Source organism: Diceros bicornis, chromosome 24 (assembly GCF_020826845.1).
Source record: "Diceros bicornis minor isolate mBicDic1 chromosome 24, mDicBic1.mat.cur, whole genome shotgun sequence".
NCBI lineage: Eukaryota > Metazoa > Chordata > Mammalia > Perissodactyla > Rhinocerotidae > Diceros > Diceros bicornis.
The window spans coordinates 49,300,949-49,328,224 of NC_080763.1; the positions used below are offsets into that span (position 1 = coordinate 49,300,949).

At 66.2% G+C, this 27,276-nt stretch overlaps 1 protein-coding gene across 1 annotated transcript; it reads right to left on the minus strand.

The window, feature by feature from the left end:
• Positions 1-918: 918 nt before the first annotated feature.
• On the minus strand, positions 919-27,009 carry AKT1 (AKT serine/threonine kinase 1). The gene is made up of 14 exons (XM_058567855.1): positions 26,919-27,009; positions 24,071-24,202; positions 10,855-10,983; positions 7,732-7,843; positions 7,288-7,435; positions 6,730-6,861; positions 6,595-6,660; positions 5,041-5,109; positions 4,674-4,799; positions 4,450-4,578; positions 4,004-4,218; positions 3,727-3,814; positions 2,218-2,320; positions 919-1,905 (listed from the first exon to the last, which is right to left on the minus strand). The coding sequence occupies exons 2-14, from the start codon at positions 24,114-24,116 to the stop codon at positions 1,826-1,828; spliced, it is 1,443 nt and encodes a 480-aa protein (XP_058423838.1). The 5' UTR covers positions 24,117-24,202; positions 26,919-27,009; the 3' UTR covers positions 919-1,825.
• Between the last annotated feature and the right edge of the window lie 267 nt (positions 27,010-27,276).

Here is a 27,276-nt window from a genome sequence, read left to right on the forward strand (position 1 = left end):
GTACCATTTTACATTCCCACCAGCAGTACACAAGGGTTCCAATTTGGTGTGCATTTTCATGTATCTGAAATCTGGGTGTCTCTTACCTCCAAAGCATTTTCATCGGTAACGTTCCGTGTGTGTGTGTGTCATTTCCAAAAAAGCTGTGTACTGGTGTGACGTCATTCACAGCCTGTCAAAACAGAGGTGGTAAGGGACTGCCCAGAGGAGACCTGGCTGCCACTCTGGATGTGCCCCCAGGCCTGGACTGTCCCCCACCCCTGCTGCCCCCTCCAGCTGAAGAGGGCAGCCACCCCACTCCAGGGAATGCCTTGAGAGGAGGCCAACCACCCAGGAGCCTGGAGAGGCTGCCTCTTCCTCCAGGCCCAGGCCTGATAAATGTCCGGACGTCCGGCCACACCTGCGGGCTGGTCTGCTGGAGAGACGGAAGCTGAGGCTCCCAGCCGGCCCCACCCGCTCCTCTCGCAGCCTGGGCCCCTGGCAGTGATCCTGCATGTTACCTGCCGCCCACCAGGCATCCACCAGGTGGCGCCCATAGCACGTCCTGCTGGGCTGCTGGGCTCAGGGCTGGTCCCTGCGTCAGGGGCGCCCTCAGCCCCACCGGCTAGCAGCCCCTCCTCCCTGTCCCAGACTTGCTGTGTGAGCTTCAGCAGGTCCTTCCTGGTTGGACAGGGCTGGTGGGTAGATGGCCATGCTCTGGGTGGCCTCCCTGGGGGCATGGGGCTGGGGTGAAGCCAGGTGGGGACAGGGACAGCCAGGGCATCTCCCCCTCCAGCAAGCCTTGCCAAGCTGAGAGAGGGACATCTCTCCTCAGAGGCTGACCCTGGGCACAGGCCGGGCAGGAAGGACAGGTGCTCCCCATGAGCAGGCCAGCCCGCACGTTCCTTCACCCGCCACCCAGCAAAACAAGCCACAAAGTTGAAAAGCAATTTTTATTGAAGAATTTGGAGGGAGAGTCTCATATTATAATAGTAAAAATACTAAAGTTGAATGTAAAAAACGCCATGGTGCAGGGCAGCATCTGGACGGGGCGCGGAGGGCGCAGTGATGGCCCCTCCGGGGGCACGGGGGGTCCAGGGAGCTGGGAGAGTGAAGCGTCTATAAGGACAAGTGCTACCAGGGGCAGCCATCGCAGTGAGCCGTCCCGCAGGGAAAGAGGGGCTTTCTTCTCACTAAGATGAGAAACCCCAGAATGCACGTGAACAGCGTAATACACAGCAACAGATTTCAGCCTTGTTCCCGTCTCCTGGGGCGAACCTGGCCCAGCCTGGGCCCAGGCCCCATCTCAGGGCCACTCCTCCTCGGGCCTTAGCGCCAGGGGCTGCCATGGGCCCCACCCCGAGGGAGAGGACGCCAGGCCGGCACGCCACAACCAGGTTGCTTCTAGCGTCCCCAGGTGGGGCCGAAACTAGTGGCAGCCAGAACAGCCGGCGAGAGGGCCTGAGGGGCCAGGGCAGGGCACGTGGAGCCCTGATTGCACATGGCTGCGGAAGTCCTGTTTTCCTACGTGGATCTAATTGTTCTGAAGGCCGAGGCCACGTCTGGAGAACCAGATGAAATAAATTAAGAAACACCGCAGGACAGTTTTTCTCCCGACCCGGCTGGCCAGGAGGACGCCGCCTCCAAGGCAGGCAGCCCTGCCCGCAGCACAAGACGTTTCCCATCCGTGCACAGAGGAGTGCGTGGTTCCTCCCAAATGCATCCAGAAATAAAAAACATTAAATAGAGATCATCTGTGCGAGGCGTCCTCGCGATCCATGGAAGCCGTGTCCGGAGCGCATGGCTGCCCAGGCGGTGTCCGCCAGCGTGGCCCGGCTGGCCCTCCTCAGGCCGTGCCGCTGGCCGAGTAGGAGAACTGGGGGAAGTGGGGCCTCCGCTCGCTGTCCACGCCCTCCATGGTGTCATCTGCAGGCGGGTGGGGGCGGGAGGCGGCTCAGACCCCAGGTCCAGGAGCAGGGCTGCCACACATCCGGGGAAACCAAGGCAGGCCCCTGCAGGCCGGCCTCCCAGACTCTACTCGGTGACCCCCAACCCTCACAATGCTGGGGCAGAGGGACAGTGGCCCTCCTGCCCAGATCACCACCCTGCCAAGGGAACCTTCCCAACCAAATGCTGGGCACTACAGGCCTCCCCACAGAGGGCAGCCCACGTCCTGTGGTCTGGAGAGGAGGGAGGAAACGGGCTGGGGAGTGAGTTGTCTGGGGGCCCACCCCTCACCTTGGTCGGGGGGCGTGATGGTGATCATCTGGGCCGTGAACTCCTCATCAAAATACCTGGTGTCTGTCTCCGAAGTGACCTGGGGCTTGAAGGGTGGGCTGAGCTGCGGGAGGGGTGGGGGCCGGTTACAGGGCTTGCTCTGCACTGCTCAGCACACCCTGGCCTGGCCGCTGCCTTGGGGAGCTGAACCCCCCACTTGAGAAGTGCCTCACGTCTCCTGGACTGTCTCCAGGCGGTACTGATGCCTGACAAAGGGGCAAGCCGTCACCCACCCACAGACAGCTCTGGGAAGGGGACACGCAGGGGAGGGTCAGTGGCCTGGGGTCTGAGCTCTGCTCACAGCGACCCCTGCAGGTGACAGGAGATAGCGCAGCCCAACTTTGCAGGACCTCTCATGCCCCCAGGCAGAAGGGGACCAGTCCATTTTTCTGTTTGTTTTTTTTTTTTACCTTTCTTACTTTTTTTTCTGGTTTTCTGACAAACTGGGAAGGGGATGAAGAGGAACACCATGGAACAAGGTGTACAGGGTGGGCTCCCAGCCCTACCCCCCAGGCACCATTCACACCCCTTCCTGAGCCACTCAGCCTAGCTGCCGGGGACTGCTCTGGGGCCCAGGATGCCCCACTTCCATAATTCATGATGGAGTGACAGTCACATCCCCACAGTCCCTTGACCCACCTGGGCCAAGGGTGGCATTCCCACACAGTGGGCCTACGAGGCAGCCGTGCCTCCCAGAGGCCCGGGTAGCAGAGGCCAAGGCCAGCCAAGCAGAGGGCAGGGCTCGAGGGGCCTGCCACCACCCTGGGAGGGGACCCAGGGAGCAGCCGGCCGTGTCCAGTGCCAAGGCCAGCCCCAGCCAGGAGCCCTGGGTACAAGGGTAACTGTTCTGCCCAAGCTCTGCCTTCACGTGCCTCCCAAGCCCACAGGGGGCTCCTGGGCCCGCCCTGCCCAACTCCTCCCCAGGAAATGAGGAAGGGTTGAGGTCAGACAACCTGAGGAACTGGGAAAGCAGGGAGTAGTGCCCCCACTCCACGGCCAGCCTTCAGCACGCAGCATCGGGGAAGGGAACCCAGGGGTCCAAACCTGACAGGGCCGGACGTGCAAGGAGTGCACATGCACACAGCTCCCCCGAGGGAACGAGGGAGGACCCTGGACGGCTCCAAGGGGGAAACCGGGCAGTGCAGACCCTCTGAGCCCGGGCAGGGGCATGGGTGGGTGTGAGCAGACGTGTGTGCAGGTGTGTGAGCAGGTGCATGTGAGCAGGAGTGTATGCAGGTGTGTGAGCAGGTGCACTTGAGCAGTTGGGTGTGAGCGGGCATGTGTGCAGGTGTGTGAGTGGGTGGGTGTGAGTGGGCATGTGTGCAGGTGTGTGAGCAGGTGCACGTGAGTGGGCGTGGGTGCAGGTGTGTGAGCAGGTGCACATGAGCGGGCATGTGTGCAGGTGGGTGAGCAGGTGCACATGAGCAAGGTGCACATGAGCAGGTGGGTGCACACCAGGCCCCCACGCACCTTCTTCTCGTACACGTCCTGCCACACAATGCTGGCGAAGAAGCGGTGCTGCATGATCTCCTTGGCGTCCTCGGAGCCCCCGCCGAGCCTGGAGAGGACATGGAGGCCCAGTGACAGCACCGGCAGCTGCCCGGCCCAGGGCCCACACTCGTCCGCCAGGCCCCTCCTCCCATGGGGTGAGTGGACGAGTGGTCTCAGGGTGGGGGAGACAGTGCGGTGGGGACAGCGCAGCCTCTCTGGGACACTGGAGGACAGGGCGCTGGGGTGGAGGGCTCACCTTTGCTTGGGGTCCTTCTTGAGCAGCCCCGAGAGCAGAGATTTGGCCTCTGGGCTGAGCGTGCGTGGGAAGCGTATCTCCTCCATGAGAATGAGCTCGAAGAGCTTCTCGTGGTCCTGGTTGTAGAAGGGCAGGCGGCCGCACACCATCTCGTACATGACCACGCCCAGCCCCCACCAGTCCACCGCCCGGCCATAGTCATTGTCCTCCAGCACCTGGGGGATGCGGGGGCACGGGGTCAGGGAGTGCCCGGGGGCATGAGGGACACGGGGGGACTCGGGACACGCAGTGTCATCAGGGGACATGAGGGACACGGGGGAACATGGAGGACAGAGGGACACGGGGGGAAATGGACTCAGGGGACACAGGATCACAGGGAACATGGGGGGCATATGGGGGACACAGAGGACAGGGGACTCGGTGGCACACGGCAGGCAGGCGCGCACCTCGGGGGCCAGGTACTCGGGCGTCCCGCAGAAGGTCTTCATGGTGGCGCCGTCCTTGATGCCCTCCTTGCACAGCCCGAAGTCGGTGATCTTGATGTGCCCATCCTTGTCCAGCATGAGGTTCTCCAGCTGTCGGGGAGGCGGCCTCCAGGTCAGCACCCGCCCTCCCCGCGCCCTGCGGTCCCCGGTCCCCTCCCCGACTCCTGGCCGCGCCGCAGGCCCACCTTGAGGTCACGGTAGACCACGTTCTTCTCCGAGTGCAGGTAGTCCAGGGCCGACACGATCTCGGCGCCATAGAAGCGGGCCCGGTCCTCGGGGAACACCCGCTCCCGGGACAGGTGGAAGAAGAGCTGTGGGACAGCGAGCCTGAGCAGCAGCCAGGCCGGGGCACCCTCCCCTCCGGCGACCTCAGCCAGGGTCCCAGGGTGAAGGAGTGTGGACAGGCTGAGACCCTAACTCAGTAAGGGGAGCTGGGAGCCTCGTGGTGGGGGGGCGGGGACAGGTCACCCACGAGCGGGCATCACACAGCTGGGGCAGCACTGTCCCACACCAGGGAGGGGACAGCCCACCCGGGCCACGCAGCCACCCTACCTCGCCCCCGTTGGCATACTCCATGACGAAGCAGAGGCGGTCGTGGGTCTGGAAGGAGTACTTGAGGGCCTGCAAGGAAGCAGAGCTGGAATCACAGCCTTGAGCTGGGCCAGGACGCCACCTGCTGGCACGCTGCCGCACAGGCCGCGCTTGAAGGATGAGCACCATGCGGTCTGGGTTAAGTCTCCGGCAGGTTCCAGTGCCATGCAGAGGCTCCCCTGCTGGGCAGGCCTCGGGGCGCGAGCTCCCAGCCCCGAGGCCACTGACCTGGGAAGTGGGGTAGCAGCTCGGAGCAGCCCCGGCAAGGGGAGGATGTGTCCTCCAGGGCAAGGCGGCCCAGGGCCTTCCCATCGCAAACCACAGGCGGCCTTGTTTGATGAGGAGGACCTCCTGAGGACCAACCTCCCCCTCAGATGCTGACCCTGGACCTAATCAGGGGGCTGAGCCCCCTTCACAGAAATACGAGACGAGAGACAAGCTACAGACCTCAGGCAGCAGGGACAAGCCGCACCGTGGGACCACTGCCCTCACACTCCAGCCCCCACACCCCATCCCACGGACACCTGACACGAGGGCAGACCCAGGGGGACACCACCACCAGGACGGACATGGTGGGCTGGGCAGGATGGACCCAGGAATTTCTGTCCAATTCAACAGTGGTGTCTGTCGAGGACACACTGAAGGGTGGAGGGCAGTGACATAAAGCCTGGGCTTTTCCTCAAAATCCCTCACCAGACGGAGGGAAAGAAGGGCAAGATGCAGCAAATGAGGCACAACCACGACAATGAATGAGTCGGGTGAAAAAATACAACGCCCACTTTTTAACAGTGTCTAACGTTTCTCATGGAAAATGTTTTAAGGAACAAAAACGCTAGAGAAGTAGGACGGCTTCTCCGCTTTGACCCTGCTTTGGATCAGGTGGTCCCCTGGGGCGAGGACACCGTGTTGAGCAGAGGGGACAGGGCCTGGGGTGGTCTCGGCGAGAGCCCATGGGGTGTGGCCCAGCAGGATCGCCAAGTCCTGACCCCAGAGGGGCAGGGCCCATCCACCCGCCTGCCGGCCAGCTCGCCCCACCCTCCGGGAGTCGAGCCGCCTGAGCCTGGCAAACTAATTTCTAGCGAATCCCGTGTTGCTCCCAAAGGCTAAGGATTGTCCATACACTCCTCCTGGGCCGATTCCCCCCCGAGGACAGGGACACCCCTGGTGTGAGCCTCAAAGGGAAGCAGCTAGAGGGCCATGTGCAGAAGGGTGGCATGGGCAGTTGGGGGGTATCCCAGGGCCTCACGCAGAATGGAGGGAAGACCCAGGCCACCTGTCCCGCACTGCGCAGCAGGGGCAGCCAGCGCAGCCCACCAGCCCCGCATCAGGCACCTCCACCCCAACCCTCCTGGGAGGCCCGCCCACAGCTGGCCCGAGTCCTGGAGCACATGGAGAACAGGACATCCGTCCTGCAGAGACAGGCTGCTGCGAGTGAGGGCCAGGCACAGAGGGGCCGAGTCCTGCCCTGAGGCCCAGGCAGCACCGCCCCACCCGAGACGGCCAGAGGCCACTCACCGTCAGGAAGGGGTGCCGGGAGTTCTGGAGGACGCGGTTCTCCGTGAGCGTGTGGGCCACCTCGTCCTGGAAGACAGGCCCGTGAGCCGCCCGCCCTGGCCCCGGCCAGCCCCCCGCCCCGGCCCGGTGCCCCACCTTGGCCACGATGACCTCCTTCTTGAGGATCTTCATGGCGTAGTAGCGGCCTGTGGCCTTCTCCTTCACCAGGATCACCTTCCCAAAGGTGCCTTTGCCCAGCAGTTTCAGGTACTCAAACTCATTCATGGTCTGCGGGGACAGCGGGCAGGCGCCCAGGGTCAGGGGGCAGCGGGGTGACAGCCCGCTGCCCGATGGCAGTGCAGGTGACGGGGCCAGGGCCACCACAGCCGGGGTTGGGGCTGGGCACAGGCGGGTCCCCTTCCTCACTACAGGCCTGGGGGTCCGTGGGGAGTCCAGGGCTGTGGGAGAACACCGGGCTGTGTGCCCCAACTCAAAGTGCTGGGGCTTGGGGGACAGTGGGAATGACAGCGCCTAGGCCTTCTGGAGCCTCACTTCCCACACAGGGCTCTGAGGATCAGACTGTGCTGTCCAGAGGGAGCTCGGGAGGGAGCCGAGCCGGGGGGAAAGGGACCTGGAGCACAGAGGTTCCCCTGGGGCCAGCCCGCTGGGAACCCGTGTCCGCCAGACCCCCCAGAGGTGAGGGACAGGCCTCACCACGCGGTGTTTGGGCTTGGCCAGGGACACCTCCATCTCCTCAGCCCCAGAGTTGTCGCTGGGCGAGCCCGACCGGAAGTCCATCATCTCCTCTTCCTGCCTCTTGAGCCCATCGGCCACTGTCTGGATGGCGGTCGTCCACTCCTCCCTGCAGGGCAGTCAGGTAAGGCCCCCAGCCCCGCCCAGGCCCAGGGTCCCCCACTCCACAGCCCCAGCTCAGAGACCCCAGAGAGAGAGGCCCGAGGAGACCACCCACCCCAGGACCTGGGCCGGCCACACACGCTCATGGTCCTAGACACTAGGGACCCTAAGACCCGGTCCCCCAGCAGGGTTGCATCCCCTCCCCGCTGGGGGCCTGGACCAGCGCTGTCCAGAGCGGACTCTGAGGAGGAGCACTGGGGAGGAGGACACCACGAGCAGAGGGTCCGCACGTCCATCTCGTACCGCTCCTCGGGCGTCTCCACGTGGAAGGTGCGCTCGATGACCGTGGTCCACTGCAGGCAGCGGATGATGAAGGTGTTGGGCCTGGGCCGCTCCGTCTTCATCAGCTGGCATTCTGCGAGCGGGGCCAGCACGTGGGTGTCCTGTCTGCACACACGTCCCCCACTCGGCCCACCTGCCCCCACACCAGCACCCTACACTCTGGGTCCTGGGAAGTCCTGTCCCGTCCCATCTCCAAGCCTGTTTCCCTCCTTACAAAATGGGGCTGGAACCCTGTTCCAGCTCAGACACTGTGCTCTGGAGCTGCGAGGCACCCCCACGGGGGTGTCTGAGGCTGGGTCAGGTCAACCCCCTGCCATCATCTCCTTCCGCGGTCCTTCCTTCAGTGTCTGAGACCCCATTGCGTGCCAGGCCACAGCCCTCGACTGGCCAGAGGGTGAGGCGTATGGGGGCCCCGGGGTGGGGGGAGGGCGGCAGGGTGGGCCTCGTGGGAAAGCAGCTCACCCCACCGGAGCAGCAACGTCCTGCCATTTTCCCAACCACAGGATGACTGCCAGCCCCACCCGCCCTCTCCGCACAGGGCCAGTGCCAGGGTGCTGGCTGCTGGTGACACACTGCAGAGAGGCCGGCTGTCCTGGCAGGCAGCTGCAGGACATGACCCACCAGGAGGCTGCTCGGGCTGTACGCACCGCCTCTGAAGCCCACCCCCACCAGCATCCCAGGGGCTGGTGAGTCCACACACGTACAGGAGTATAAACAGGCTGGCAGGCCTGGGTGTGTGCACACCCCTGGAGCACGCACACCCCTGGAGCACACGCACCCCTGGAGCACACACAACTGGAGCACTCGCGCACCTGGAACACGCGTGCACCCGGAGCACTCGCACACCCGGAGCACTCGCGCACCTGGAACACACACGCGCACCTGGAGCACACGCGCACCTGGAGCACACAAACACACCTGGAGCACACGCACACCTGGAGCACACGTACACATGCAGCTGAGGGACTGTGGGGATGCGCCAGGCCCAGAGAGAGGCGTAAGTGAGTGTGGGGACTGCTGGGGACTGCTGGGGGCTGCTAGGCCGGACTCTGGCCCAGCCTGTGTGAGGTGGGTGGGCCAGTGCAGGGGCTTCCAACATTCCAGTGTCTGGGCCCTGGCAACTGTGAGGGGCCCCGGCCGGGCTCAGCCGAGTGCAAGGGAGCGGTCTGCCAGGCCTGGAGGCCAGGAGGGGGCTTGGGGCTGGCCTCATAGGAAAGGTCACCGTGTCAACACGGGGGCGGGGGGAGGAGGGAGGGGGTGGTGCGTGAAAAACCCTCGTGGCCGGCTTTCTCAGTCCCTGTACACCCACCTCCCACTCACTCATCGGAGGCCACCAGGTGCTCCAGGACCAGGTGCGCCCGTCCCAGGGCCTGGGTTCCCCACCCTGGGATCCATCCGCAAGGAAAAGTTCCTGGATGCAGAGGCCCTGGCACAGCCGCCTCCCTGACTGGCATGGCTCTGCTCCTTGTCCTGAGCTCCAGCTGGCCAAGGCCTGGTTCAAGGCCCCAGAGCCCCCACTGCTCAGGCAGCCCCTCTGGCTGGTGTGCCTCCAGAGGCCCCTGCACTCGGCCTGGGGAACAACCCTGAGGGGCCTTGCCCTCCAGAAAGGCAGCACCCACCCTGGCCGAGCCTCCTTCCCAAGCCCTGAAGCCTCTGATCCCGGCCAAGGAGGCGCTAGGGGAAGCCTAGACGCTGCAGTGAGATCTCCCGCTGGGCCACGAGGCTGTGGGGAGGGGAGAGTCTGCCTCCTTGGTCTCCCCCTCCACAGAGCCCCTGCTCTACTCGCTGCTTTGCGCAGGCTTGAGGAGTCGGGGCTGGGGGGAGGGTCCAGGGCTCACAGGACCCCTCCACCTCAAGAGCCTCACAGGACGGGGGCTCTGCTCCTCCCCAACAGAAGCCCTGGGGTGGGGTACACTGGCAGTGCCCCTCGCCCTCCAGCGCAGGGCCACTGGGGGGTAGGCGGGTAGCCAAGATGCCAGAACCCCCCACCATACATCTGCAGGCACAAAGCCTACGAGTCCTTCCCTGTCAGCCTGGGAACAGGCCACCTGTGCCACCACCTCCTGAGACCCTGGACCATAAGCTGGGGTCTGGCGAGGTGGAGGCTGGAGGACCCCAGGCTCCCAGGCCACCTGGCGAGGAGGGGAGAGCCGGCTGGAGGGCGGGGGTGTCTGAAGAAGCCTGGGGTGAAGCCCGGGACCCCCCACGGTGAGCACTGCACTCTGCACCCCACACGGCAGCCTGAGACAGACCTGGGTGTCTGCCAGTCAATAAGGCCATCACTCAGCCACCCGCCGGGGCAGAGCTGGGCTCCAGGGCAGCTGCACCGAGAACGGGCACCGGGCTGGAAGGCCCGCCTGCCCCGCATCCCACCTACCAGCCCATCTCCACGCCTGGGTCTCCCCAGCCCCGTGGGCAGGTCACACCTGTGGTCCCCCTCACAGGTACGAAATGAGGCCACAAGAGCACGTGGGCTAAAAAACTGCCCGTCTGTCCAGCTTTGTGAGATGACCTGGGCCAGCCGTGCCACACTCGGCCCTCCGGCAGGGGCAGCCCACCCCTACCCCAGCTGAGAGTGGAAGCAAATGCACCACCACAGGGGTCTGAGAACCTTTGCCAGGAGAGCCACAGGCTCTTCCTGGGGGTGACAGAGGCTCCTGGGAGCTGGGTGCCCCTCAAGCACTCTCTTCCTGCCCCCCTGCCCAGGGCCTCATGGAGAGAGGCCTGACGGATTCCATCGGGCCCCCATTGGAGGAGGGGCCCCGGTCGGCTGGCTGCCCCAGGCTGGGCTCTGTCCCCACTTGGCCAGGCCGTCCAGCCTCCAGAGCAGGAACGCCCAGGAACAGGTCCAGGGTCGCCAGCCTTGGGATTCAGCATGGAGACCCCACCAGCTGGAGCCGGCCACCAGCCAGTCCCCCAGGTGACTCGGCGCCTGGCGGGCGGCCGGCCTTGGACACGAGGGGTCCTCAGCATGGGGGCTGCCGGGCACAGAGGGCTCCCGAGCCCTACCTGCCTACCCAGCCCAGGCCAGCTCCCGCCCTCCCCCCGCCCCGTTCCCAGCCGGGGTGCCACAGGCACACTTACGCGCCACCGAGAAGTTGTTGAGCGGGGACTCGCGCTGCTCCACGTCCTGCGGCCGCTCCTTGTAGCCGATGAAGGTGCCGTCGTTCTTGAGGAGGAAGTACCGGGGCCGCCAGGTTTTGATGTACTCCCCTGAGGACACGCAGGCCGTGAGTGGCTGTGGCCACTTGACCCCACTCCCAGCCCCCCACAGACCCCATCCCAGGGGCAAATCGGTGGCTGATTGTACCCAAATTCGCGGCACCGACCCCGAACACCCCAGGCGGCAGGCAATGGATAGGAAGGCAGGGCTTACAGTGTGGGAGTGCCCACCTCTGATGAAGGGCCCACCCCTGCCTGTGTTGGAAAAGGGGCCAGGTGAGCCCCGGACATGGGAGAGGGGCATGACTGACAGGAGGCTGGCCCTATCCAGAGGGCCTTCCTGGAGGAGGTGGTGCCAAGCCAGCGGGTCCCCAGCAGGCACCAGCAACAGCTCAGGCACCAGCTGCGGTCACCCTCTGGGGCTCCAGGGCCAAGACCTCTCCCCACCCAACCTTGGTCTGGCCAGGGGGTGGCCACAACAGTTACTGTGGTGACAATGGCAGTGGGCTGCCTACCACAGCTGGCCCCTGGCTGAGGACAGAGCACAGCATCCAGCGGTGAAGGGACAACACCGCACTCAGCCTGAGACTCAGGGGCTCGCCCAGCAGCTGCAGGCCCATCTGCAGCCCACCCCCAGGCTGGGCCTCAAGACAGGGGCCCCTGCTGCCTGTGTGACAACACTCGCTGTCCAGGGGCCCAGACACCGTCATAAATCCAGACCCGGGAGTGGGCGGTGCAGTCCTCGGGCTCGGACCTGCCGCCTTGGCCCCCGCAAGTCACCCAGGTACACGGGAAAGTCCCCGCAGTTGTGGGACACAAGCCGCGTGCCGGCCCACGCTCAGGAACCCAAGCAGATGTCCTCTGCCATATCCGAGCCACCATCATTTTTCATACTGTCACCCAGAAAAAACGTGCCGTTTACATTTTGCAGAGCAAGGAGTTTGAACAACAACAGAGAACTTACTAATTAGGCAACTGCTCCATCCGAGGGGCCACTGGGCAGCGGGCGGGGAGGGGCTGGGGTCTGAGCTCTGGGCCCGGGTTTTCCCTGCCAGGCTGAGCCCTGGACACGGGCCCCGGCAGGGACATGGGGGACCACCCGCCACTCGGTCGGCTCCTCCTCCCCCAGACCCCTTCCAGCCAAGAGCCCCTGGGTGTGGCCTCCGAGGCCCAGCCCTCACTCTGCATGACCCACAGCCGCTGGTGGGATGCTGGGGAAATAGGGCTCCAGCCACTCCCAGCGCCCGTCCCCAGGGAGCCCACCGCAGGCCATTTCCCCGGCTCCAGGTGGGGGTCACCACTAGCCCAGACACTGCCAGTACAGGGAGGATTTGAGCAGCTGCCAGTAAGCTGCCCCCCACCCCACAGCGTTTAGCAGGGTCTACGTTCAGTTCTGCTGAGCCCTCCGAGCCCCTGGGGACGGTCAGCTGAGAAGGCCGTGGTCTAGCCACCCTCCGACACTGGCTCCTGCACCTGGCTGGGATGCCCCATGCCCACGCCCACGCCATCCCACTCAGCCTCCCAGGCACCCCTTCCCCACCGGTGCAGCGGGTGGGTGCGAGCAGAGCAGGCTCCGGGGGCTGTGTGCGCCCCAGCACCCGCGCCGTCCTGGGCCGCCCGCCGCTCGCTCCCACCCGCCTGCGCGCCAGTCTGGAGCTGTCGGCCCCTGATGGAGTGCCTCCCATCCCGCCAGCTGCTGCTCCCCAGGATGCTAACTGAGCGAAGAGAGTGATGAGCGCCTCACCCGAGCAGCCCCGAAAATCCATCTTGATGCACCAACTGCCGCCGGCCCCCACCGTGCCAGTGCCACCCCCCAGTGCCGCACCCCACGCGTGGAGTCGGCACGTGTGCGTCCACACGGAGAGTCCACACGCAGGCCCCGTGCTCGGCGGGACCTGCACACAAGACTGGGCCTCAGTTTCCCCACTGGGGGTGAGCCTGTCAGTCCACTGGGGTCCAGGAGCCCCTGGAACAGGGGTGCCAGAGCTAAGCACTGAGGACCCATGCGGCCACGTGACCCTGCACCTGCCATCTACCAGCTTTCACCCCACAAGCCCAATCCCAGGGCTGGGAAGATTCTAGAACCCAGAACTGGGGGGAGCAGCCCAAGGGAGCAGCCCTTGCTGAGAAGAGACTGAGGAGCAGGTGCCCAACCCCACTGAGCACGTAGGGAGGGGCCCAAGGGGTGGGCTGTGAGCCTGCTGGGCCCTCCGCCAGCCCCTAGACCCAGGCGAGTGAAGGGGGGCCACGTCTGGCCCCGCTCTGCCCCCACCCCACATGGCTGGGCCCAGGAGCTGGGTGACGCACAGGTGGGAGCAAGGACCAGGGAAGGTAGTCCCGCTCGGCCGCCCAGCACACAGACCCCTCGAGGAGGAGCAGAACCCTGGGGGGACCTGGGGAGGCCGGGGCCAAGGCTCTGAGACACACAGACCCCTTTCTTCAGCATCTCGGACACTCTCGCCTGCAGAGGTCCAGCCAGGCAGTCACCCGGGGGCCTGGGCCGTGGCCTGCATATGAATGAGTTCAGCCCAGACGGGATGCTGGGTGGGCAGCTGGCCCAGACGGATGGGAGCCCAAGGCCCCGCTCACTCCCAGGGCTGGAGGTGACATAGGAGGGGGTGAGTGGAGGAGGCCACCCCTGGGCCCGGCCCCCCGCTGTTCTCTCGGCCACAGGATGCCTATGGGCGGCACCTGCCCCGGGGGCCTGGGGCGGTGGGGGCAGACACACACACAGCCAGAGCTGGTGGTGGGAGGAGCCGGCCTTCACTCTGGGCACAGATATGGGCGATGACAAATAGGGAACCCAGGTCTGCCCCTCGGGACACTGCTCCCTAAATGGGGGTCCCCACTGCTCCCCCGGGCCTGATGCCTGCCCACAACCAGGGTCCTCTCCCGGCAGTGGCCACTCCGGTGGGCAGCGGGACCTGGCCTGCACCCAGTTCCAGGCCGTGGTCCTCCGTCCCTGCCACTCACACCCAGTGCTCAGCCCGAGATCCCAGAAGGATCCCCACCCACTCCATCCCACCCCCTGCAAACACTTCAGACCAGGGCCCTGGAGCCCGAGAGGGGCCTCAGCACAGCCCCGGGACTGGGCCGTGGGGTCCCACATCACAGTCAGCTCGGTTCCTCTCACACAGGTCAGCAGCCCAGCCGGGAGGACCCCACGCCTGCTGCCAGGAGACGGGAGCCAGAGCCGAGCTGGGGTCAGGCGCTGGGAGGCACTGGGGGTCGGGTGCTCACCCCACCCAGAGGGGCTGTCCCAGGCAGGCAGGCAAGACGGGTGGCAGCTCCAGGTTCTCTCAGAAGCCCAGCCTGCCTCTGGGCGTTGCGGCACCACACCCACCCCTCTGAGTCTGCATCCTGCCAAGTCACCAGGGAGGGGGACCCGTGGCCCACAAAACCTTAACCCCCAGGCTAGCCCACCCGCAGCGAGGGCTATAGGCCTGAGGAAGCAGTTGCCTGGGGTGGGGTGGGGTGGGGTGGGGGCGCACAGGCTTAGACGGGCTGGACCGGGGCTCCCTGACCTCCTCCTGCCCCCCAGGGCCCCTCAGCTCCCAGCCCGGGCCCCTTCAGCGTCCTTGTGTGTTCTCTACCCTTCCACCATCCCTGCTCATCCCAGGAGCCAGCTCGTCCCCAGGAAGGGGCTGGAGGACCCCCGAGGAAGGGGGATTCCTTGCCAGCAGCCCTGGCCTCCTACAGCCCAAATCACCCCAACAGGGCCACCAGGCCAGGGCTTGAGGACAAGATGGGCACAGGCTGAGCGCCTGCCCTCTCCACCCCTCCCAGCCGTGTGTCCAGGCCGACTTGGGGGCCGGGACCAGGTGCTGTGGGCAGGCTCCCTGGGCTCGCCATGGCCCGGGCCTGGCATGTGAGTCCTCCCATCTCCCCGGCGTCTCAGCCCCTCTGAGCTTTGCACGCGGCCACCAGGCCACCACGTCCCGGCACTCAGGCCACGGCGCCCTGAGCTCCCAGCGTGTTCTCCTCAAGTCCTCGGTTCTGGGGGAAACTGCTGGATAAACACTTTGCCGCAGCAGTGGTGGCGGTGGCAGGCGGCGGCTGGCAGGGTGCCAGGCGGCACCGAGCTGTTTCTCCACAGCAAAGCGAGCCCCAGCAGGCCCGGGGAGCGTACGCCAGCTGACAGCGGAGACCACGCAGTCCCCCACCGCCGACACATCCATCGCACCGACAGCTGCAGGGCGCCCATCTACCTTCTCCGGCACAGTGAGCAAACGGCCCGCTGACGCCGCCATCCATCGTCGCCCGCCAGGCAGGGGGTGGGCAGCGGGCACGGGTCACCTCCAGGGGCCCAGCCTGCCAGGTCTCTGCCCATGCCCAGGCCGGGGTCCCACGTCCCACCAGCCACTGACGGTGAGAGCCCTGGAGCCCCATGAGGCAGCGATGGGGCAGGCAGGAGGAGGGGGGCCACACCCCGCTCAGGCAGAGCCTGGGGCCTGTCAGCGTGACCCTCACAGACCCTCTCCTTGAGACTGAGCATCCCACGGGCAGCACTCATGGGTCCTCATGGGGCAGGGCACGAACGGCCAGTGTGGACGAGAGAGGAGAGGAGCAGTGTCCACGCCCAGCCCAGCAGAGGGCTGACAGGTGGAGGAGGACATATCTCCCCGACATGGCCCCCAAGCTGGCTGGGCCCTTCCCCAGCCCATGATCCCGCCCTGCCCTCCCAGAAGGCCAGCCTGGCAGGCAGGGATCATTATCCCCATTACCTCCCCGGGGAAACTGAGGCCCAACTGAGGGCACTCTCAAAGTCACAGCGAGACAGATGGTGACCAGAGACTCAGGTCCCGATGCCCCGACTGTGCCCGCTCCTTGACCCAAACCAAGAACTCTTCACAGGTCTTTGGTTCTGCCATCTAGCAGGCAGGGCCCCCAGGCCACAGCCCAGTACACACACACTCAGGAGGAATGGGGGCGTGCAGGGCGGGAGGGAGGAACACAGTCAGAGAGCACTGCCGTGCCCCCTTCCACCACCGTAGAAGCACAGCACAAGGCGCAGGGGGCCGCCGTGCCCCATCCCAGCTGCCCAGGACAGCGCCTGGCTTGGGAAATCTCGCCAACCACCACCTCCAATGCCCCTCCAGCTGCAGCCTGATCGCCTTGGCCTGGACGTATCACCCAACTGGCCATCTTCCCCGAAAACCCCGCCTCCTTCTTAGGCACCACAGGTCACGTCCCCACAGGCCAGAAAAGGGGGCCACCCTTGACCCCACCCCACCACACACCCAATCCATCGCCCAGCCTGCCAATGCTGAGTGCCACGTCACGCCCCGAGGATCTGCCCACTTGGCTCAGTCCCCACGGCCTCTGCTCTGGTGAGCAGGCCCCCTGCCTCACTTCTAGTCTTCCTGCCCCCAGCAGCCCAACCACCCCCACCCATGTCACTGCTTATTCAGGGACCCTCCTCAGAAAAGGCCACAGCCCCACTGCCCAGGCGCCCCCGCATGGGGCCCCCACTACATCTCTCTGCGCTGGGCCCAAGGACTTCATCCAGCCACCCAGGGCCTGCGTGGCTGCCCTCCCCAACAGCCCATTCCCACAGACTCTCTCTCAGTCGAGCCTCACCTGCCCTCACGTGCCCTCCTCACCTGACGTGTGCCCGGCCTCACCACGGCAGGATTCGGGGAGCTGCGTTTGAAAGACCTGGGCTGTGTCTGGTATTCAGGAGCAGCCACAGCCACACCTCTGCCTGAAGGAGTGTCCTGGGGCCAACACTTTCCCAGGGGGCGGGGGTGGAGCGGGCAGCCCTGAGCCCATCAGTCCACCCTGGCCCCTTGGGTCACAGGCCCAGGAGAGGGGACTCCTGACACCCCCGGCCCTGGCCCAGGCCCCCCAGCGGCCCCTGCCCGAGGCCACACGACACTCGAGGTCTGGGTTTCCAGAACATTTCCCCAGAACACAGCTCTGACTCTGTGCCAAGAGCCCAGGACGGACCCAACCAAACCAAGAAAGGTGTGAAGGCAGGACGGAAGAGGCGAGGAGAGGGGCCAGACGGAGGGAGGGGACAGGCAGCACCAGCCCCAGGGCGGGCAGAGGCGACGGCTGGCGAGCCCTCCTGCAGACACGGCCACAGAAAGGGCAGCAGGAGCGCCGCAGCAGGCTCCTTCCAGGGCTCCGGCTGCCAGCCAGCAGCCCTCGGGGCCAGGACGGTGACACCATGTGCAAGTCCCCAGGGGCACCAGCCCACGCCCCCTCCCTGCAAACACTCAGGAGGCAGAAGCCAGGACGCCGGCGTCTAAGGGACCCCAGCCTCTCCAGAGCCAGGGCCTTCCTGCTGGGGTGGGGAGTTCCAGCACTGACCGCGGATGAGGGCCTCAATCCCCGACACCCCCAGGAAAAGGCCTCCCGGCAAGGAGGGACCCGAGTCCTCCATGCCAGGACAGGACGCACCCTCCAGAGGAAGAGCCTTCCGCCTCGCCGTGGCCTTCTTACATATTTTTGCCCCAACTGGGAGCCACACCCACGGGGGGGAGAGTCCTGAGGGCAGCGAGGCCTGGCTCCCAGGGCGCATTCTCTCTCAGCCCCTCTCCCCTGGTGACATGGTGGTGGGCCACACCCTCCCAGCTCCCAGGCCACACCCACTCGGCCTCACCCCCCCACGCCCCCACCCAGCTCATCACAGCCCGCTAAACTCCGGCTGCCATGTGCCCTACATGGGGGCGCCAGCCCCGGGTCAGGCGCCAGCCCCACGCCCGCTGGAGGGCTCCCCCTCAAGGCCTGCCCTGTGTGGGTCTCCTGCACCCAGGCTCCCACCAGAGGCATCCTCCAGTGCCCTGGAAATCCCCACTGTTGACAGGGCAACCAGCTGAAGCCTCTGGGCAGGCAGGACCACCTGGGAGATTACTGGGGGCTGCAGGGGCTGCGGTCCTGGGCCCACCTGGTGATCTGAGACCCCAAACCCAGCGCCTAGGGGATCCTACCCCAAAGCCCCAGGGTTGGCAGAAGGAGCACCAAAGAACACCACTACCCCCCATCAATTCCAACATTTCCAAAACACAAGTCAATTATTCCTCAAGGTTACAGAGATGCACCTGAAGGCAGGATGACAGGACGCCAGGCGGGGGGGCGGGGGCAGCTCCAGGAGCTGGCCTGGGGCTCACCCTGATGGGGCCATCCCAGCCTGGAGCCCCAAGGGCCAGGTCTGGGCTGGGGGTCCTTCTGGTGGGGCCGCCGGGCAGGGGCCAGGCATGGCGAGGGAGCAGGAGCAGCAGGCGGCTGTCCACCGTGGCGTGGCCCTGGGGAGCGGGGACAGAGTGACAGAGTGAGTGACAGCCGCCGGCTCCACTTAAGGGAGGGCCCGAGGGGAGGGCGCTGGCCCTGAGCCTCCCCGGGTGTGCTTGGGCAGAGGGGACGCCAGCCGCAGCCGAGCCAGCTCCCTCCCCTCGCCTTCTGTGGCACTTCTAGGAACGCGGCCGGCCCGCGAGAACCAGCAGTGGGTCTGGGTGCCGGGCTCGGGACTGCGCCACCACATTCCGGCCTCCTCTCATTCCAGGCTTCAGTTTCCCCTCTGTACGATGCACACTGTGCTGCCCCGGTCCCTCCCCTCCTCATGACCCCCCACCGAGTCCAGCCCCCCACCCCAAGTGGCAGCCCTGGGGCTGGCTATACAGACAGCAGGGGCTATAGGAAGGAGGCAGGAGCTCCGCCCGCTCGGGCCCACCAGGCGCAGGCCCAGGGACCCAGGGACGGGCGGGGACCCAGGGCCGGGCGGGCAGTGACCCCACACCCCCAGCACAAGGCCACCCAAGCTTCCTCTTTTGTTGTTTGTTTTGAAGGGAGAACTCAACACTCACAAAACAGGAAACAGCCCCCAAACCAGCCGCGGCCTGTCCCAGCCACAGCCACGCGCCACGCCTCGCGCCACGGCCCGCGGGCCCGGGAGCACGCCTCCAGGGCAGGCGCCCTCGGCCTCGCACCGTCCCTCAGAGCAGGGGCCCAGCACCTGCGCCCGCCCTCAGGCCTGGCCCACACTGACCTGCCCCAGGGGCGGTTCTGGACCCTCGCGGACGTGCGGCATTATAGGAGCTGCTTCAGTGGACTGAGGGAACTGCTGGGACCGAAGCCACAGCCACCGCGGCGCAACCTGGCCAAGAGCCGGGGCCATCCCTCACCCGACAGCCAGGGAAACCAAGGCGCAGAGGCCCGGGGCAGCCCTGCTCTCCAGCCTGGGCACAGCGTGAGGGGAGCAGGCTCCGTCCCTTGGTGGCCTCCTGAGCCCCTGCCCCCGGCGGCACTAGCAGTGTCCACGTGCACACAAACCATTAACCTACAGGGCCTCCGGGGCAGTCTGCGCTCAACAGGCCCCCACAGGCCTTGTCACCCTGCTGTCTGCTCAGCAAAACTGCCACCTCCTCCAAAGAGGAGCCAGGCTGCACCCCCCGCAGCCCCTGTCCCCTGTGGGAGCCCCAGGACTGGGGGTGGGGCAGACATCGGTGTCAGCAAGGTGTACTGCTATCTCCCCATCTCAGAGCCACATCAGGGGCACAGGTGACACCCACGGTCACGGCGGGAAGCAGGACCTGCCACGACTGAGGGAGGGGTGGTGGGAGAAGCCACACTCCCCCGAGCCCACTCCCCACCAGGATGCCTGGGACCAACCCAGAGTGGTGGCAAGGGCCTCCCCCTCCGAGATGGGAATTGGGGGAGGCTCTGGGCCAGGAATGGGCTCGGGGTAGGGGCAGAGCAAGGCCAGAGATGCGCCAGAGAGTGGACCTGCTGAGCCCTGTGAACACAGGGCCCCTGGCCAGGCACCCGCACCCAAGGGTGAAGTTAACTGAGGCACGGCCACACTCCTACACACACACACGGGCACCATGCAGGTGACCACTGCCAGGCAGGGTCCCGAGGACAGAGGAACCCCACACCCACAGGCTGGCTCTCCTCGACCTCACCCCTCAACCCCGGCTGCCAGACCATGGGCTAGTGAAGAGAGCCAGGCCTGCTCCTCTGCTGGGTCTCTCCGGGCCAGCAACCAGCCTGCGTGAGCCCAGGGGGTGCCCCGAGGCCGGCACCCCACTCCCTACCCAGGGCCAGCCCGTTCTCCCGAGCCCACACCCCCTTCCTTCATCCTGTGGCCGGCATCTTGCTGCCCTCCTCCCCTCTCCTGGCCCAACTGGCCCAGCTGGCCTGTCCGGGGGTTGGTGACACCGAGGAGGAGGACCACAAGGCTGGCTGGGTAGACGGTGCCCACAGCACAAGATCTAAGAGCAGGACCCCACGGGGGGCTCTGCTAGACCAGCTCTCCGCGGGCAGGGCTGCAGGCTGGGCAGTGCACGGGCCCGCGGCATCAGGGCGAGTGGGAGTCACCCCAAAACAGCTGTGCAGGCTCAGGCCACAGCCTTAGCACAGAGCACGCAGTCTGAAGACAAAGTGGGAGGCTGCAGGCCCAGCTCAGTCAGACCTGCTTCCTGGAGTGGGGCTGGTTTTTCAGACTGTCAACCTTCAAAAAATCAGCAGAGTGCGCATCACAGACCAGATCTCTGAAAATGCAAATTTCTGAGCAACACTGAGCCCACCGGCCCCAGCACCGATGGCTGGGGCTGAGCTGCAGCTGCTTGGGGTGTCTGCCTGTCACTCAGGAAGTCTGTCCATCTCTGGGGACACCCACTCATGCTCGGGACGTCTGCCCGTCACGCAGGACATGTGCCCACCATCCCTACAGCCCCACGCGGCCTGGCTGCCTCCTCACCCTTTCTGGGTCTTCAGTAGCTTGATCTCGCTCTCCTAGGGACACGGGGACACCGAGGCCCAGAGGGCTCGCCTGGGTGCCGCAGCAGGTCAGTGCAGGGCTGGAACGCGAGCTCCAGCGTTGGCCACCCAGGCCAGGCTCCCTTCTGCCCCCGAGGCTGCTCCGGCCCAGAGCACACAGCGTAAGGTCACCAGGGAAGCAGCCCAAGGTCACTCCCCAGAGATGGGCGCCCCCCTCCCCAAGAAGCGGGAGAAGGAGCCCAGGCCGGGGTCTGACCCACACTGACCCAGGCCTCCGCCCCTCAGCTCTCATCTTGACGCCCACACAGCCCCTGAAGGCGTCGCCAGCCCTCAGGTGCCAGGCCCCGGACTGGACGGGGGCAGACGCAGCGAAGTGGACACTGGACAGGCGCAGGCCCTGGGTCCACAGCAGCTCCCTAACCTTCTAACACAGGAAGGAGCAGGAGAGGCACCAGACGGGGGCCTCCGGGGTCTGCGTGGGGCTGGGCCCTGGAGGACAGTCACAGTTCCCCCCCCTCCCACTCAGAATCTGACCCTCAGCCAGGGGAGGCGCCAGGCCAACACGGCCCTGCTGGCCCTGCCCGGGATGGGAGGGGGGTGGAGCCTCACACCAGCATTTCGAGGGGAGCCCTCTGCCCACTCCCAGGCCCTCCCAGCCCAGCAGTCCCCCACTCCACCCAGAGCTGCCCCCACAGGGGGCCTCATCCCCGTCCTCCAAGCTTTCCCAATAGGGGGTGGGCGGAGGGTCAGCCGGCAGCAGGAGCTTCACCAGGCTGGAGGAGGAAGACGCGCCACAGGGCGAGTCGGGGAGGCTTCTCGGAGGGGGTGGCAGGGAGGCGGGACCTCCCTCACCAGCTGGGTGAGACGAGGAACTCTGGTGAGGGGCCTGCATGGCCAGGCGGCCCGCACGAGCACGGGAAGGGTTTTCAAACCGTCCCCTCCCGTCTGCTGAGTGGGGCTCAGACCTGCACGTCGACCTGCCGTGGACAGACGCAAGGCCGGGATGCAACCCCCACCCCAAAAAGAACATCTCAGGAAATGGCACTGTTCCTGCCTCCGGCCCCAAATCAGGGGTCGTCCTTGATTCCCCCATCATCTAATCCACACCACCCATTTCCCACCCCCGCCACCTGACCTCTGCCCTCTCGCCTGGTCACCTCAAAGTCTAGCTCACAGGAAGGGCCCAAACGTTTGTGGGGAAGAACAGACTAGTAACAGGACAGACGGGCGGGCAGACGAGAGGACAGCAGAGAACATAGTGGCAGGAGAGTTAGGGGGTAGGCAGCCGGCCAGGGGCAGCGGGAGGAGTCTGCAACATACAGGGGTCCCCGGGGTTCAGCAGGAAGGAGGAGTGGGGGTGATGAGGGCAGGGAGCGCAGGTGGGACTCGGGGCCCAGCCCGGAATGGGACACCCACCCTCACAAGTCATGTCCCCTCCCAGGCTACGAGGGGCCAGTGCCACCTCACCACACACTGCCTGGGTGGCACATGGGCTGGGGAGTAAGAGCAGGCGCACGGGGACATGGGACCCTCTCTCCTGGCCTGAGGCTGCTGAGGCTGGGGCACCCCGACTTAGGGCCGCCACAAACCATACTCTCTACTCCTCCACTAGGCCTTTCTCTGCCACCGCTCCCATTGTACAGATAGGGAAACTGAGGCCCGAGGAGCTCAACGGACTCGCTCTTGGAGAGGGACACAGTGACAGGGGAGCCGAATCAGGTTCAAACTCAGCTCTCTGGATGTCCCACTGGGCCTGACACCCCATTTCCCCAGACCCTTCAGAAGGCATGCACCCTGAGTGGCAACGTGAAACTCGCCCAGGCACCAGAGGGGCACTCCTGCCCGAGCCTGGCTGGCCACTGGATGCCCCGGTAAATGGGGCAGGGGCCCTGGCAGCCCTGAGGCCCAGGCATCTCCTGGGCCAGCTCTTAATCTAAGAGTCAGTCAACAAACATTTGCCAAGAGGTACAGGTCCTAAGTAGGAGACTATTTTTGTGCTGCCACCAGGCACAGAGGAGAAGAACAGGGGCCAGGGCAGGGGGGTAGGGTCCCTGACACCAAAGAGGGTGATGAGGGGAGGCAGAGAGAGAGGACCTGCTGGAGGGGCTCCAGGCACAAGAAGCAGGACTCCTGGGGAACAAGCAGGGTGAGCATGGGGGAGACGACCAAGAAGCCAGGGGGGTGAGGTGGCTTTGGGGGAAGCCAGGTGGAGGGGCTCCACGGACCACAGGCCCCTGCAGCCTCCTCACCTCCTTCTCAAGGCCCAGTGCACTGTCCTCCCTACAGCTGCCAAAGTGAGCTCTGAAAACCCTCAGCTGACCACATCCTGGATCCCCTGCGTCGAGCCCTCAACAACCTCCCTGGTTGCATCTCCACTTCTTTGCCTCCCAATCCAGCTCCTGCGGCTTCCCAGCCTGCTCCGCTGAGGAGCTCCTATACATCCCACAAAACCCAACTCATGACACCCACTTTTGCCACACCTCCTTGTCCGCTCCATCTCTGTCTGTGGGATCCTGGGGGGGGGGAGGGGGACAACCTCACGCCATCTGCTGGAGGGCATGCGTGAGGAGTGGCTGGGAGCTAGCCAGCTGGGATCACCAGAGCTTTGGGAAGGAACAGGTCTAGAGGAAGAGGAAGTCTGGAGGCAAGGGGGTGGCTGGCCAATCCCCGCCCCAGGGAAGGAGGGAGGGACTCGCCCGCTGGAGGCACCTGGATGTGAGGCTCGTCCATCCCCCACTGCCCTCCCTGAGCGACTGAGGGCGGTGGGGCCGGAGGCCATGGGCAAGCAGGAAGGTGAGGGGCCTGGGGCGCAGCGCTCGTCCTGCCAGTGCCTCGCCGAGCCCCTCCCTGGGTGCAGGGCACGTGAGTGAGGAGAAGCGAGGCTGGGCGGCTCCGCCAGCTCTGCAGCTCAGCACAAACATGCCCCAGGCCTGGGCCCCAGGTGGTGAGGAGCCCCCCTTCCCTGCAGCCCAGGCCCAAAGCCGGCACTGGGCCAGGCCGAGCAGCCCTGCCCTGCCCTCAGGAGCCCTCGGGCAGTGCCCCGGGCGCCAGCGAGCCAGGCCTTGGACAGGCCCCAGTGTCCTCGCTGCCTTCCAGGAAAGCGGGGTGGGAGGCAGCAGCAGCTCTCCACACCCGCAGGGCCCCAGCCAGGCAGCCACACCGGCGGCCCACACCACACCCGCTGCACACCAGGCCTCGGGCCCCACATCCCCCGCCCAGGGGGTCCCTAGAGGCCGTACCCTCCATGCCGAGGGGTCATCGGGCCCTGGATACCCAGCGGGGCCAGTCCAGGAGCCCCGGGGAGGCCCCTCCAGCCCAGCAGGCTTGGGCACGGGCCCTGGCAGCCGCCACCTGAGGGTGGCATGCTGGCCGGCTCCGGGGCCCCCACCCCAGGCCCAGCCCCGCGGCCACTCACCTCGTTTGTGCAGCCAGCCCTCCTTCACGATGGCCACGTCGTTCATGGTGCCCGGGCTCCGGCTGGCCGGGCGGCCCAGGTCTCACTCCCGCTCCTCTCTCAGCAGGGTCTCCCCGAGCCCAGCCCGTGCCTCTGGAAGAAGCAAAGGAAGTGTGTGAGGCTGTGTCCGGCTGGAGGCCGCTCCTCTGGCCCTGCAGGCAGCCCAGGAGGCCCATCGTACCCGGGGTCTCAGCCTGGGTCTCCCTTCCCCCTTGGCCTGCCCACCTCTTAGCCTTCAGAGCACAGCCGTCCCATCGCCTTCTTCCCGCCATGGCACTTGACATGAAGTTCCCGTTACTCAAACTGCTCCCTGGGCCAGGGCCTCTCCTCGACCTGGGCATCAAGGCCCCTGCCATCACCCCTCCTGGACCCCCAGGCCCTCAGAGCTCACTGCCCCCCCCCACCTCCCCCATTCCCACCTCCCCTGGACTTTATACACTCCCATCCCCAAGAGGCCCTCCCAGCAGATCCCAGCCTCCCTAACCTGCCAGCACAGCAGCAGCCGCCTCCTCCAGGCAGCCCCTCTGACTGCTTCGGCCCACGCCCCTCAGCATCCCCAAGTCCCTGGAGAGGGTGCCCCTGTTTTCTCTGTCTGTGGTACTCCCACCCACGGGCTGGGGTTCCTGGGGCAGGGCCCTGGCTCCTCCTCCCTGCCCCAGACTGGGAAAGGAGAGAAATTCAAACACAAAGAAGGCAGGGCCAGCAGCGCAGGCAGCTGGCGCAGATGAGAGCCAGAGCCCTCCAGGGGGACACGAAACCCCTCCCCTAAGAAACCCCAGGCCCCTCCTAAACCACAGCGCCCCTGCCGGTCTGAATCTGGTTCATTCATCGGCCAACACGTACCGGGCATCTCTGGTTTTGCCAGGCTCAGGGCTGGGCGCGGGGGACAAAGAGAGGCTCAGACGGGTCCTGTCTGTAAGGAGCACCCAGTCCAGGGTGGTTACAGACCCATAATTACAGCATTCACGAGGCCAAAAATGGGGGGTGGCACTGCAGCAGCGCAGTGGTACTGGCACCCACCCTGCAGTGGCCCACCAGCCAGCCCTCACCTGAGCAGACACTTTGGCCATTGATCCTGCACAGCCCTCCCCATTGCTCCCCTGCTGTACGAACTCCTAGGCATCCCTCAAAACCCAGTTCCCACATTACCCATTCTGGGCATCCTGGGAAAAAGCCTTCTTCCCATGAGCAGTCCTCTGCTACCCCTCCAGACGGGCACTCCTAAGGGCAGGCCCAAAGAGACTCCTCTCTGGGACATCCAGGCCAGGCAGAGACCCCTGAGGACCTCTAGAATGGATCCCAACCTGGGTCTTTCTACAGCCGCCTAGACACCCTCCTGAAGCCCTCCTTACTGGCCTCCTGAGGCAGGGGCTGGGCACCCAGAGGGCCGCTTTGCACTCTTAGGCTGACTTTAGAAGGGCAGAAGACCCCACTGCCTTGCGTCTGGTGCCAGGACAGGGAAGACACACTTGGCCCAAAGAAGAAAGTGGCTGACATGCTCAGCACGCCCAGGGGCAGCGATGGGCAGCAAGTGAGCCCCGAAGATACCGCAGAGGAGAGGGCTCTGAGCCCCGGGGACAGGGGGCTCTGGTGATACTTGAGTGGGCGTGGCCTGGGGGCAGGGGGCTGGACTCAAAGACCTCTGGACATCCCCCCACCCCCACCCCGGTCTGAGCAGGGCCTGCTGCTGACCGAGTCAGACAGCTGTTGAGAGCCCCGTGTGTAAAAATATATCTGTGCACACACATAGGGTGGTGTACGTCTGCACAGAAATGTACACACCAGCCCAGTGCCTGGGCCACCTCTGGGCACAGGGCCGGCGGGATGGAGGGGACCTCTGTTTCCCGCTACTTCTGTACTGTGAGTGCCTTTACCATCAACATGTACGACTGCTATTATTATTTAAGCCACAACTTGTGAAAAAAACAATCTGTGCTGTGAAAGGGTCCCCCCCCCCCAAAAACACTGACTTGTGAACTGTATGGTCAGCTCGGGGGCAGGGAATCAAGCCCCCATCAAAACAACCCGCCCTTCACTTGGATGAAGGGCTCAAGAACAGCAAGGAGGGGCCTGGAGCAAGGCGGGGCGGCAGGAGGGAATGTAGGGGGCCCTCTGGCCACAGAGCACAGCCCACGCCCCCCACTCTGTCCACCATGGCAGTAATTGGGAACAGTCCGGCCCGCCGGCAAACCTGCCCTGGACCCCCCACTCCGGGGGGCAGGCCCCGCCGCCCTCCGGGCCCCAGCTCCGGGATGGCTAGGCAGCACCTCCACGGCCCTCCCAGGTCAGGAAGCAGTTTGGGGGCCCAGGAGGGTGAGCAGTCCTTTGTGGGCTGGCCTGGGCACCTCGCCACCATGTACAACTTTCTGGCCATGGGAAAATGAGGTCTCCTTCCCAGGGCCCACCCACAAACTTCAAGGAGGGCTGGGGCGAGCCTTTTCCTAAGGACCCTGGGCGCCTACTGGGCGCCGCGGCCGCGCTGGCCAGGCGCCCGGGGAGCCCCGGGCAGCAGGGGCGCCCCAGCTCGCGGCCCCCGGCGCCGGGCCGCGCCCCTCCGCCCCAGCCCAGGCCTCGCCCGGCGGAGCCGCTTCCCCAAGGTCATGAGGGAGCCGGGGCCGGCGGCCCGCACCCCCGGCGCCGGCCCGGCCCGCGCCCTCCCCGCCCAGGCCGCGCTCGGCCACTTCCTGCTCCCGCTCCTCATTCCGGCTGCGCGCGGCCCGCGCCCCGGCCCCGCCGGCCGGGAACAAAGCGGCCGGGCGCGGGGAGGAAATCCGGGCCCCGGCGGCGGCGGCGGCGGGCGGGGACTCACCGGGCGCCGCGTCCGGGCGCGAGCGCGGGCCTAGCCGGGCCGCGGCCTCCGGCGCCCGCCGCTCCGCATCCCCGCGGGCCGGGCCGGGCCGGGCGGGCGGGGCCGGGCTGGAGGCGGCGGCGGCGGGCTGCTCGGCGGGCCTCGCGCGCCTCGGGGCCGGTGCTGCGCGCGGCCGCCGGCTCGCGTCCTCCGGCTGCGCTGGCTGCGCTGGCTGCGCTGGGCCGGCCGCCCGCCCGCCCGCCGCGCTCGGTGCCGCCGCCGCCGGCCCGCCCTCTCCCCGCCCCGCGCCCGCCCCGCCCGGCCGCCCGCCCACATCCGCCTCCGCCGCCCCGGGCGCCCCCACCGCGGGCCGGGGCGA